Raw genomic sequence first — 13,261 nt, 5'->3', positions numbered from 1 at the left:
CATTTGTGTTCCCATCTCTCAGGCCTGTTTTGCATTAGCTATTATTTCTTGGAAATTGAGTGAAACTGCACACAAGACAGACTATAAAGGATAACTGGAAGAGATAATTGGCATAACATTTTCAGAGGTGCTCTCACCTTCATTGCAGTGAGTTGGAAGTAGACTAAAGCACAACACTATTTCCAAGATGTATAGTGAGGAATGCAGACAGACACCATTGGGAGGACTTTTAACAAAAACTACCCCGACAAATGTTACATGCGCAGGCGATGGGACTTGAGGAGGTGATGCCAAGGAGTAGATCTATTACGTTGATCGGCTGTGTATTTTCCTCGCGTGCTGCTGACGTTTTTATGGCACGCGCTCACGTTTTGCGCGGGACTTTGATATCGTTTGTTGGCTTTTAAATGCAGGCTGGATTGGAAACCGGCTGGCTAACTTGAGCCTAGTAAAATACGTTTTTATTGTAGGGCCGTTCTGGTATTGGCTAGGATACCAGACAATAGTTTTATTTCAAGACTATTAATTGATTAAAGGTCACATTCTACATTAGTATTCGTATTTCAGCTGCTCTTCCCTCTCAGGGTAACAATGTGGCACCTAGCAGACAGAGTAAATAATAATAATGCTGGGCATTTTACTCCGGTAGAACAACCAGAGGCAGTAGATGGTGATCAATTCCTCTCGTTTGCAAAGTGAGTTGCTTATGTTGCAAGAGTTCAGGACGTATTATTTTTTGGAAGATGAACCATTATTTCAGGTAATATGAAGCTTGCTTTGTGTTGTATTCTTCACACCCTCAGGAGGTCCAAGGTTGTGCAGCGTCAGTGTTCAGAGATGGAGACTGAGCCTAGCCTTCCCCCACAGTCTAGCTCCTTGTCACAGAGTAGAGAACATTTCTGGCACAGGATTCTATGTCAGCCAAGGTGGATGTCCTCTTCACTTTCACCACCAACAATCTCACTTTTTTATAAACACATCAAGGTTCAGAAATGCTCCAGTCAAATTCACTCTTACTGATAAAGGTCTGTATGCTGTTGGTTAGTGAAGTGTCTCCTGAGCCCACCACATCCTACAGCCCATTTCAGATGCAGATGTTCTCAAATAAACCTGAAGGACTAGTGAGTACCCTAAGACTTGGTAAACATGTATTTCACTGTGGCTGTCATTTTTAAAATGGCACATCCTACGATTGAGGTAAAACGTTTTCAGATTTTTTGCCATTCTGTTTACACGCAGGTTGGCGTGGACATGGCAGGATCACCTCCAGAAGGACAGAGAGTTAAAAAAGGGGGAAGGCTGGGTCTAGGAAAGCTACCCTCTCCAGTGGAACTGATGGGCCGGAAGAAGAAGGGGAGGACAGGGGGTGCAGCACAGGGCAGTCAGGTGGTGCAACCCAGGGTGGCAGCAGTGCTGCAGCACATTGGGGACCTCCGCAGGAGACAGAGCTCTATTGACCAGTAAGTGAAAGGTTTCTGATGCTAGATAGTGCAGAGGGGACATTGGAGATGGATGGCCTGAGCCTGTGGCTCGTTGGTATTACTTGTTAGTTTTACTGTGCCCTCAGGGTAGAATGAGGGGAAACTGATTTTAATTGGATGCCATGGGGGCAGAAATGTGGTTATGCATTCAGTGCAGGTGTAAAGGACATCATGCTGCTTGCTTAGCGAATACCACTTCTTACCGATTTGGCCCATACCTGGCATGAACGCTGGAACTCTGCCTTGCTAGGACACGTGACTGCCCTCCTGAACCTTCTTACCAGTCAGCGCCACGCAAAAAGCTACTGTAGCTATTCGCTGGTGCAAGTGGGGACCCTTCAGGCTGAGGATTAAGTTTCACACATCCCCATGTGCTGCACAGGGATAGAAATCTACAAAGGCAACTCTGAAAGGCTGTTGAGTCATAGTAGAATATCATAGGTGACTGAATAAAACAGAAAAACTAATTATTCCTACTTTTACCATTGTTGGTTGCCTTTGGACGATAAGCATTAAATATAGAACAGTAGTTCTTAAAATGAACCCAAATATGATCATGTCCCAGGTTGAAGCGGGGGAGTTGGTGGGGCTCCAAACCCAGGTGTAAGGCAGAAGAGGGCCATTCCCATAGGCAAGCAGAGGACAGCAGCATGACTTTCAGCACCACAGTGGAGAAGCAGGATGAAGCTATGGACTACCTCAGTCCAACCCTCACTCATCCTTACACCCAGCAGGAGGTATGGACTCAACTCTCACTGACTGATATTATATTTAAGAGTAACTGGAATTGAGGAAGCAAATGTGGATATCTCTTATTCTACTGTGATGTCTTTGCAGGGTCTGTTTGGAGGATTTGAACAAGCATCCCATCTTGCTCCTGGAGGAAATCCGATGATGTCATTTGTCCTGGCAACTGCTGATAGACAAGCCAAGGGGGGTTGGCAAGGCCCTCGTCTGTCCCACAATGAATTTTGGGGCATTGGGCACACTCCAGAGGAATAATTACATTTTTGTGACATTTCTCCAAAGCACTTGTAGAGTTCACATTGTATAAGGGCTCATAGTTTGTATTGATCAGATTCAGAGTTTAAGGGATATGTTTTGCAATGTTACAATTAATTTGTTCAGATTTTACCGCTTAAAAATGATGTACAACATTTGGTCAGTTCATTTTATACTGGATAGCCAAGCAATGAAAAAAAGTAAATAAATACATAACATTTCAGTGTGACTAATATGGTCTTGAACTGGGGAGCGTTATATGAAGAAATTAATCTGAGAAGAAACAAAGGGTTTGACTTGGCTGCTCACCCTGCTCCTGTTTTGACAGACAGAGCCCATCCCTCTCTGAGAAGTTCCTGAAGGGCTGGCGAGGCGGTCTTTGAGGTAGTGGAGTGTGAGACTGGTGGCATCAGCCTTCAACTGAGTCCATCTCTCAAAGGACCCTTTGACCTTGTTCTGTCATAGCCAGACAAGCACATAGGCCTGACTAGAAGTACATGTATTTATGTTTGGCTATCAAGGATGCTGTAAAGTAAGCCTTTTCCCTCAAAAGCCAAGCATATATACATTATTTAATTATAATGTAGTCAACAGTGATTCAAACCTACTGAACTGTATTCCCTTTTCATCCAGTTATTACAATCAGTTATTTTTATGAGCCACTTGCCTGTCTTGGTCACTGCCTTTCTCAAAACAAATAGTACAAACATTTAATAAAGACATTAACTTTAGCTTCAGACTTCAATGTAGGATAGTCCTATTGGCCTTGTGTAGGCCTACTGTAGCCTATCACTTTGTTTTCACACGTCCTCTAGGTCTTCATAGCAGTTTTGTAATCCGAGACTGCATGAGTCATCGTTTTCCAAATGATGGGACGATGACATTAAGAAAGTGAAAGTGCACATTGTAACGGGATCATTACGGCCCTGACAAAGTCTTTGAAAAAGGACGCCATCCCCTCGTCCTCGTAACAGTTGGTATCGCCTGTGTGACATAATGACCAACCGTTATACAGTACATTTTCATGGCTCATATCTGCTGTACGCTGTGTCGCTGTTCTTGGCCTGCTTGATGGTCCTGCAGTCCAACCGGGTCAGAGAGATGCAGATCGAACTGCGGGAGCTGCGTCAGTGGACCAGTCTGGTGTGCGGGGACATAAAGGAATCATCTACTGATATCTCGCGCTGCGGGGTAGGTGAGTTCATACATTTACTAATAGGTTATAGGCTACACGAAAAATAAAACACTATTGTGAAACTTTGCTTGATGTGTGAAGTAGGTCTGTGTTTTCGAGAATTTATAAGAAGTCAATAAATATTCATAGGCTAGGCCTAACCACTAGGAAATGTCAGATTTTGAAGTAAGGAATCAAAATGCTAATGCTTAGAACAATAAGGCCTATTTCACCACAATTCTCAATGGAGTTGAAGTCTAGAAAATTATTACAATGACTTAATTGTTTGCCACCTGGGTTGGGTAGTTGTTACATGTAATGTGATTACAAAATAACCTGGAAAAATATTGAAATCAGATGACAGACACTTTTGAAAAACTAGATGATTATTTATTGGATTACTTTTAAAGCCAGAAAGGATGTTTGTGAAAAAATACATTATCATACCTTTCGGTTTCCTCAATGACATTCAATTCAGCATCGAAAATAGGCGCAAGTTAAAGTTTGTTCAGCCTGACCACAAGACAGAGACTACTATGATAACACACCAAATGCATTTGATGGATCCTTTTTGTCTTGCAGGGGGGGGGGGGGGCAATTCCAGTCCTCGAGAGCCTGATTGGTGTCACAGTTTTTCCCCAGGTCCAGCTAACACACCTGACTCCAATAATCACCTAATCACGATCTTCAGTTCAGAATGCAATTTGATTAATCAGCTGTGTTTGCTAGGGATGGAGAAAAAGTGTGACAATCAGGCCCGCGAGGACTGGAGTTGCCCACCCCATGCCCCATCAGGGGAAAGTAATCCAAAAGTAACATAAAGTAATCAGATTATGTTACTGAGTTTGAGTAATCCAAAAGTTAAGTTGCTGATTACAATTTTGGACAGGTAACTAGTAACTGGAACAGATTACATTTAGAAAGTAACCTACACCAACCCTATTTACTACATATCTGAAACATTTGATTCCTATCACGCTATCAGCTGATGTGTAAAGTATGTTTTTGAGAACTTATGAGACATCATCAATTAATATTCTTAGGCTACTGGGCTATTTTGAAGTTATTAATGCTTAGGAGTTCCAGCAATAAGGTTTATTATCCACCACACTTCTCAATGGAGTTGAAGTCTGGAAAAGGATGACAATTACTTGATTGTTTACCACATATCTGAAACAACGGATTCTTCTCACACTATGAGGTTCACTTCTGATGTCATCTGGCATTTGACACAGATATCTGACTCTCACAGACATACACAATGGAATGGAATTCGAGGAAAGAGGGAGATTTCAAGACATGGGAGACGGAGACAGCGGCGCACTGGTCAGTCCCTTCCGACGCACACACACACACACACACACACACACACAATTTACTTAATCATTTATAATTTCCATGTCATCCAGCAGGGAGGAGTGCCTTTCTTCACCTTGTTCCTCTGTCATCACACTCATATGGTGAGTCAAATGGGCAATGACTTCACATCTATACTGTACATTTCTCACACACACACACTATAGCCCTGTTTATACCTGCCGCTAACATGTCAAATCAAATCAAATCAAATCAAATTTATTTATATAGCCCTTCGTACATCAGCTGAAATCTCAAAGTGCTGTACAGAAACCCAGCCTAAAACCCCAAACAGCAAGCAATGCATGTGAAAGAAGCACGGTGGCTGGGAAAAACTCCCTAGGAAAAACTCCTGAGAAAGGCCAAAAACCTAGGAAGAAACCTAGAGAGGAACCAGGCTATGAGGGGTGGCCAGTCCTCTTCTGGCTGTGCCGGGTGGATATTATAACAGAACATAGTCAAGATGTTAAAATGTTCGTAAATGACCAGCATGGTCAAATAATAATAATCATAGTAATTGTCGAGGGTGCAACAAGCACGTCCGGTGAACAGGTCAGGGTTCCGTAGCCGCAGGCAGAACAGTTGAAACTGGAGCAGCAGCATGGCCAGGTGGACTGGGGACAGCAAGGAGTCATCATGCCAGGTAGTCCTAGGGCTCAGGTCCTCCGAGAGAAAGAAAGAAAGAAAGAGAATTAGAGAGAGCATATTTACATTCACACAGGACACCGGATAAGACAAGAGAATACTCCAGATGTAACAGACTGACCCTAGCCCCCCGACACATAAACTACTGCAGCATAAATACTGGAGGCTGAGACAGGAGGGATCAGAAGACACTGTGGCCCCATCCGATGATACCCCCGGACAGGGCCAAACAGGCCGGATATAACCCCACCCACTTTGCCAAAGCACAGCCCCCACACCACTAGAGGGATATCTACAACCACCAACTTACCGTCCGAAGACAAGGCCGAGTATAGCCCACAAAGATGTCCGCCACGGCACAACCCAAGGGGGGGGCGCCAACCCAGACAGGAAGACCACGTCAGTGGCTCAACCTACTCAAGTGACGCACCCCTCCCATGGACGGCATGGAAGAACACCAGTAAGTCAGTGACTCAGCCCCTGTAAAAGGGTTAGAGGCAGAGAATCCCAGTGGGAAGAGGGGAACCGACAAGGCAGAGACAGCAAGGGCGGTTCGTTGCTCCAGCCTTTCCGTTCACCTTCACACTCCTGGGCCAGACTATACTTAATCATAGGACCTACTGAAGAGATAAGTCTTCAGTAAAGACTTAAAGGTTGAGACTGAGTCTGCGTCTCTCACATGGGTAGGCAGACCATTCCATAAAAATGGAGCTCTATAGGAGAAAGCCCTACCTCCAGCCGTTTGCTTAGAAATTCTAGGGACAATTAGGAGGCCTGCGTCTTGTGACCGTAGCGTACGTGTCCTTATCTTGTCCTGATCATGCCCGTTTAAACTTATAAGATATTTTCAAAATTAGATCACTGTGCATCTTTTAATTGTCTACACCTGGCAAAAAATGTGGGCACAATCAGAATGTGGACAACATCTGGAAAAAGGATGCATGTTAGAACCCGGTATAAACGGCGCTTTGCATTAACTACAATACTCTCAAACATTATTTTGTCTCCAACATACAAATACTCCATGTTTTTAACCACTATGTTGTCTCAGATGAAGATGACTACACTCTGGTAGAATGGGCTCAAGGACTGAGTCGTCTAGGTGAGGGGCTGCAGGTCTTTGGAGAAAAAGTCACTGTGGTAACCGAAGGGACTTACTTCATCTACAGTCAGGTAGCCTATTAAAACTAGACATTGTCATCTCTTGAGAGGTGGTCAAGCCAAGGTCCCTCTATACCATCACTGTGTTTGTGTACAGGTGCTGTATAAAGACACCACATGGACTATGGGTCATGTGATCAAGAAGCGTCTACATGGTATTGAGACCATCTTGATGAAGTGCATACAGAGCATGCCCAGCAACATCACTGTGGCCCAAAACACCTGCTACACAGCTGGTGAGTCGACCCAACCCCGGCCAGCGTGTGTTACAAACGACATTCAAATGAATTACTTATAATACGGAACACAATTACAGCACTACTACACCCAGTGCTGAAGTTACTGGTGTTTCTCTCCCAGGTGTCCATTACCTGGAGCCAGGATCCACTCTGGAACTCTCCATTCCCAGGAAATATGCTGGGCTTGTCCTCAAGCCTCACTCCACCTTCCTTGGCATGTTCACGATTTGACACTGAGTGACGATTTAACACAAAACCATGTCTCTCCAGAACCCTACAATCACTGCCTATAATAACCCGACATGCTGACCTACTGCATTGTGTTGCCTGATATTTAATAAACTCTTATCAATATCAAACGTTTTGCAAGTACTACTCAGCCAGTTTTCCTTTCAGCACTCATATTGTGGTAGCCTGATACAGAATAGTTACCAAATATCACAAAATGTAGCCTATTTTAGCATTGGAAAGTGCACAATGTAATGTTTGAATTCCATGATTAAAAATACATAGGATATTAATCAAGCAAACAAAATAGTGCAGTAGTACAGTGACCCAATATCAAATTTCAAGTTTTAATGATATGTACACAAGTACAGTGAAATGTCTTTCTTGCAAGCTCTAAACAGTACAGTGAGTGGTGACCCAATATGAGTACTGTTGAGTGTACAGCATCATTGTGAATTTCCCTCTGCTAAATTAAACTTTCTCAGTTTCGGACAGATCTAGGAGGATCACAGGACGCCGATGTCCAATGGGAAATGTGTCTGTGTCATAGACCACCTCTCCAGGATCACCTGAGGGGTTGTCTTCACACTGGACTGGACCCTGAAACCAGGGGCGAAAATCTGATATCAACTTTGGAGGGGACAATTACAGGAAATTTTCTCAAGAGCAATTCCTGAGGGGGACACCAAAAGTAGTGCTGTAACACATAGCCTACATTGTAATATGGTAAATGTATATTGAGGAACCAAAGAAATAAGGTGTTTGCCGTACTCCTAACTACCGGTAACCAAAACTACACAACAGCAATACCATTGCCTTTAACAAATCTTAGTTCAGTCACCAGTTTAAGTTGATAGTGGGGGTATCCATGGCATTTTCCAATTATGTTCCTATTTTACAAGTCCAAAAAATTGAGAACCTTTCATAATGTTGCCAAACAAAGACTCAACAAACTTACCTGAGACTCCCTGTCTCTGCCAGTCTGTCCCTGTATATCTGTCCCCAGCTCTGCTGTCTGTGTGCCATCTGTTGCCTGCTCTGCCTAATGACATCATTGTGAAACATTTACATTAGCATTTCACTTCTTTCTTATGAACATTTTATCAACTAGTCTTTGAGATATTCGGCTACTAGGGTTCTTACTTTGTGTTTTGGTGTACTGAAAAATACTCTGATGTCCTTCTTTTTTATTTTTCTGCCATTTTTCTACCTGGCTGGCTACACACACACAGTGTGTAAGTTATTTACAGTAGGAGATGGGTTTCTATCATCTTATCTTCTATTATTCTTTTTGGGCTTCGATCTAAAAGGTAGCTAGCAAATGTGAAACGGATTGCAGTGACAAGAGTTGACAGCTGTATGAGTTCACCATTTACACAACATATGCTGCAACCTTTTGTAATTTTAATAGTTTGTTTCATATTGGCTGGCTTCCAACAATAGCTTAATTTGCAAAGCTAGCAAGCACCAATTCCGTTTCAGTGGTGTTTGCTATAATCTTTGCTACCCGGGTTAAATAAAGGTGAAATAAAATAAATAAATAAAAGTTCCCTTGCGACAATTTAGCTTTTGTAACGAGACCATTAAATATATTTAAGACAATGGTAGAAGAGAGTGTAGTTCTGTTCAGTTTGGACTTCAGTTTATTGCTAACCTTATCACAGGGACTTTGAAGCACTAACTTACATCATCTGCATGCTGATCTTGGAATAAATTGACGATAGCAAAGATTCCATCTTTGACGACGCCACATAAATGGAATAGGTACTAGCTAGCTTAATAGTTAATATTTGCCCGCTAGCTCTGCATATTCAGCTAGTGTGTGTGTGAACCCTGCCAACATAAAACAAAACATTGCTATGGTGCGATTGACTGGATTAACCTCACGTCAGTTACGTGCATTGGGGGGGGGTCACAATCTTTTGAAACTTAAAAACGCGCTATTAAGTGTCTATAATCAGCACAATGGCTTTCATTGCGTATTATTTAAATGACATAGTTATGTTTAGTGATATATTGGGGGGGACAAATCATATTTTTCCCAGGATGGGGGGGTCGTGTCCCTCCCGTCCCCCCCTGGATTTCCGCCCCTGCCTGATTTCCGCCCCTGCCTAACCTACAGTATCAATGTTTCTGAAAACTGGTTTTAATCATAAAAACAAAATCTATTTGCGCACGATGGCGCACACCCGCGGCCGGTTTGGGTACGGTGTTAGTCTCCTATTCAGAGGACCCCCACTTTTGTTTATGTCTTATTGGTCAAGGTCACGCCAAATACTTATCACCACATCTCGTTCAGCCTATCAGCAGCCTTGATTCCCGGGACTTCAGTTTTAGTTAGTCTGACCCCAGCACTCTGTGTGGTCAGAAACGTGCTTTCCTTATCCTGATGAGCACTTCCACAGTTTACCCTCCTGTTGCACCTTTCCTCCTGTGGACTGAATCCCTGTATGTCTGATGTTTAATTGTGCGTGCATCTAAACACCACATAGCTAATGTCAGTTATCACTGGACATGATTCTCAGTGATATGAACCATGAGTGGTCAGATGTGTGTGATGTGTGAATGCGGACATCTTCTTCTGTTAAACTCCCCTTAACCTGGACAGCCGCCTCATCCTTGTTCTGACCGGACATTCTAAAGTGGTTGCTACCGGCCTTAAGCCAGCACCTAAGTTTTCTTATTACATTCATGGTCCTTCGATTCTCTACAACCCTACACCTATTTTTCACAGACAGCAGTCAGACAACCAAACAACAGCTGATATGAACTGAAGGTCTCTGAACTGTCACACTTTACTCACAAGAGGCCGATGTCCGATGGGAAATGTGTCTGTGTCATAGACCACCTCTCCAGGATCACCTGAGGGGTTGTCTTCACACTGGACTGGAACCTGAAACACAACACATAGTAAACATAGTAACCTACAGTATCAATGTTTCTGAAAACTGTTATTAATCATAAAGAGTCACTGTTAATTTGCCAAAAATAAAGATGTATCTGAGACATCGTTATAGATAAGTGTGTGTCACCATGTTCTCGTCGGGCAGTGCAATGGAGATGAAACATTGGCTGCAATAAACCAAACTTAATACACAATACTACTACACTTGTAAAATAGCAGTATCTAGCCTCAACACATTTTCATAATAATAGACCCATATTATCTTTACAAACTGCACCATTTTAGGCTAAGGATGTCAGTCCCAGCTCTGAGTTCGACAATGGTGTCTGAAACCCCAAAAAAGGCCAAATCTAAACACCTGTTAATTTTTCTAAAAGCTGTTTGTAATATACTGTATGTGTGAATCACAACTTTTTGTCCCTATTCGGTCTGCTGAACTGCTCGACACGCGGTGTTGCTGTATCATTAGCAGGCCTCGTCCAAAACTTAAAACCTTCTAATCATTCAAATGTTTATCACAAGCATCAGATCAGAACAAAGTACTGTAGCCTGGATGTCTGCTGACTAGCCATATCACCACATATATTTACAACATTCATAGGTAGTATCTGTTATAATTTAGTCAATGCTAACTTAGCATGGTCGGGAAACTGCTGCAATCACTTGCGCTGCACAAGATGGATACCGCTGTACATCAGAGAAATTTCAATGATATACTCCCAGTTCACAACATATACAATGGTAAACCTTTAACAAAATATGGTATTAGCTAATAAACTTACCATGGTACAACATATATTAAAAATATTTTTTTTTACTTTGACAAAGCTACGTCCCTTGCTAACTGGGGCTTCTATAGCGTGGTAGATATTACCGGAAGAGACTTAAGTATCTGCCGGTGAACCTAGTGATGTACAAACTAAATTCTACATATATTTGTACAAATTAATTTATCCTGCATACATTGCGGTGTTAAAAGAAAATCCCCAAAAATTTGATCCCACAAATTCTCAATAGAGAATCTCCATTAAAAGTGTTTTAGTTTTGGACTAGGCTTAATACGAGTCTGGAAACACTGCCCCTCAAGTTTAATAGTGAGTAAAACTGGTCCAACATACCTTGCTTCTCCTTCATGTGGACCTCTGGTCAGGTTGAACTGTAAAATAATGACTTTATCTGTTCCATGACTAGTTTGAGTTTGGTCTAGTGGTAGTGTAGTGATCCAGACTCAGGATGTAATCCTAGTAGCAGGGGTTCAATCCCTGAGTCTTCCAACAAAATACAGGACAGATGTCATACATACAGTCTACTCATTTCTATCTGTCCTCTCAGGCAGCTTGTCTGTTCCCTGTTCTTTCCTTCTCCTTTTTCCTGAGAACAGAAAGAGAGCGAGAAAGCAAAACCCAGATGTGTGTTAGTTCAGTCTGTGGGCCAGAAGTAATCCGTGTCAAAACTCACAATATACTGAACATACAGTGCATTCTGAAAGTATTCAGACCCTTCAGATCATGTCCACATCTACACTTGGTTTCGGAAACAGCCACGGAGGAACATTCCCCAGTGCAATTGCGGGCCCTATCTCTCTCTCCCCCAGTCCATATTCTTGTTAGAGGTGCATGCCGCCACCTACTGTACGGGTTGTAAACTACGTGCGTATGTGTATACAGTGCATTCGAGAAGTATTCAGACCCCTTAACTTTTTCCACATTTTGTTACATTACAGCCTTATTCTAAAATGTTAAATTCCCTCATCAATCTACACACTAACTCATAATGACTAAGCAAAAACATGTTTTTAGAAATGTTTGCAAATGCATTAAAACATAAAAAAACGGAACTATCACACTTACATAAGTATTCAGACTCTTTACTCAGTACGTTGATGAAGCACCTTTGGCTGCGATAACAGCCTCGAGTCTTCTTGGGTATCACGCTACAAGCTTGACAAGTTTCTCCCATTCTTCTCTGAAGATCCTCTCAAGCTCTGTGAGGTTGGATGAGGAGCGTCGCTGCATAGCTATTTTCAGGTCTCTCCAGAGATGTTCGATCGGGTTCAAGTCTGGGCTCTGGCTGAGACACTCAAGGACATTCAGAGACTTGTCCCGAAGCCACTCCTGCGTTGAAAAACATCCCCACAGCATGATGCTGCCATCATGCTTCACCATAGGGATGTGTGGTGGATATATAAAAATGAGGATCGGCTGGAGTCCAAGTCAAACCAAGATTATTTCTGAGCTCAGAGAGAATAACAGAGTTACACAGTGCAGTGTAGACAGTCTGAATTCCGAAGCATTGGGTGGTAAGCACATATCCTTATAGTTCCTGTTCTTTGGCGTGACTCAGTTCCCTTTTGGGTTTGCAACACAGGATTATACTTCCAATAACAGGAAATTATAATAGGACAGTTTCACAAAGTTTGTCACATACACAGAAATGTGGACATATACAAATAAAATGTTCCCTTTTGTTAATCCCTTAACAATTATTTAATCAATTTTAAATGTAGCAAGCTTCTAAAGGCACAATATCCTGTAGTCCACCAATTCTTCCTTCTAAATCTCATCCGTTGTGAGACTGAGTTTAAAACCTTCAACCCTTTACACATCATATACAGTTCTAACTTGCCAGTTTCTGCTAATGATTAGATACAATTTACTAAAATTGCCAAAATCTATTAACATATACAGACATCCTCCCTTTGACACATGGTCCAAACCATGTGACAAATTCACAACGTAGGAAAAAACACTTCAGGGAGTGTGTTGCCACAGGGTTCCAAAAATGTGACAGGCACTGTGAGGGACTTCCCCTTTCCCAACACAACCAGCTCTGCTGTCTGTGCAGAGAAGTGGGAGGGCAGTCTGGCTGCCTCCTCAATACTGTGGGGTGTACACACAGAAAACGATGCAACTGGATCACCTGAAGAAGAACGATTAGCACAACCATCAACAAAATAGATGAAATCACTGTTAGGAATTGGCACATCTTGGAGATCAGGGTGTGGTCAACCACCTCACTGCAGTCATGTGCATCACCGTCAGACTGTATAGGTTGCAGGGTTTAAGACAGT

General features: G+C 42.5%; 1 protein-coding gene and 1 long non-coding RNA gene across 4 annotated transcripts; one reads left to right on the top strand and one right to left on the bottom strand.

The window, feature by feature from the left end:
• Positions 1-101: 101 nt before the first annotated feature.
• On the top strand, positions 102-7,417 carry tnfsf13 (TNF superfamily member 13). 3 transcript variants are annotated; one of them, XM_029769838.1, is made up of 12 exons: positions 102-695; positions 804-926; positions 1,046-1,121; positions 1,240-1,460; positions 2,047-2,218; positions 2,319-2,867; positions 3,299-3,674; positions 4,893-4,983; positions 5,070-5,117; positions 6,710-6,831; positions 6,917-7,055; positions 7,180-7,417. In XM_029769838.1, the coding sequence occupies exons 7-12, from the start codon at positions 3,480-3,482 to the stop codon at positions 7,287-7,289; spliced, it is 705 nt and encodes a 234-aa protein (XP_029625698.1). In that variant the 5' UTR covers positions 102-695; positions 804-926; positions 1,046-1,121; positions 1,240-1,460; positions 2,047-2,218; positions 2,319-2,867; positions 3,299-3,479; the 3' UTR covers positions 7,290-7,417. The 3 variants fall into 3 exon arrangements, with proteins under 3 accessions (XP_029625698.1, XP_029625696.1, XP_029625697.1); XM_029769836.1 differs by lacking the exons at positions 3,299-3,674; positions 4,893-4,983; positions 5,070-5,117; ... (1 more) ...; positions 6,917-7,055; positions 7,180-7,417 and having other exon boundaries at positions 2,319-2,728; XM_029769837.1 differs by lacking the exons at positions 102-695; positions 804-926; positions 1,046-1,121; ... (1 more) ...; positions 2,047-2,218; positions 2,319-2,867 and having other exon boundaries at positions 2,977-3,674; positions 5,067-5,117.
• A 187-nt stretch (positions 7,418-7,604) lies between these two features.
• Positions 7,605-12,115, bottom strand: LOC115204341 (uncharacterized). Its single transcript, XR_003880354.1, has 5 exons — positions 12,042-12,115; positions 11,310-11,562; positions 10,090-10,179; positions 8,245-8,328; positions 7,605-7,886 (listed from the first exon to the last, which is right to left on the bottom strand). It is a non-coding gene; the product is annotated as an uncharacterized LOC115204341 (long non-coding RNA).
• Positions 12,116-13,261: the final 1,146 nt, after the last annotated feature.

The sequence above is a fragment of the Salmo trutta genome, chromosome 12, assembly GCF_901001165.1.
Source record: "Salmo trutta chromosome 12, fSalTru1.1, whole genome shotgun sequence".
Classification (NCBI taxonomy): Eukaryota; Metazoa; Chordata; class Actinopteri; order Salmoniformes; family Salmonidae; genus Salmo; species Salmo trutta.
Note: the sequence above shows the minus strand (reverse complement) of the source record. Positions and strands in the feature narration are given on the sequence as shown.

What these genes read in the sequence shown, in the direction of transcription:
- tnfsf13 (XM_029769836.1), top strand. Translation starts at nt 592, where the DNA reads ATGTGGCACCTAGCAGACAGAGTAAATAATAATAATGCTGGGCATTTT. An exon ending in CAATTCCTCTCGTTTGCAAA is followed by an intron (nt 696 to 803) that starts GTGAGTTGCTTA and finishes TCACACCCTCAG; the next exon opens with GAGGTCCAAGGTTGTGCAGC. An exon ending in AGACAGAGCTCTATTGACCA is followed by an intron (nt 1,461 to 2,046) that starts GTAAGTGAAAGG and finishes ATCATGTCCCAG; the next exon opens with GTTGAAGCGGGGGAGTTGGT.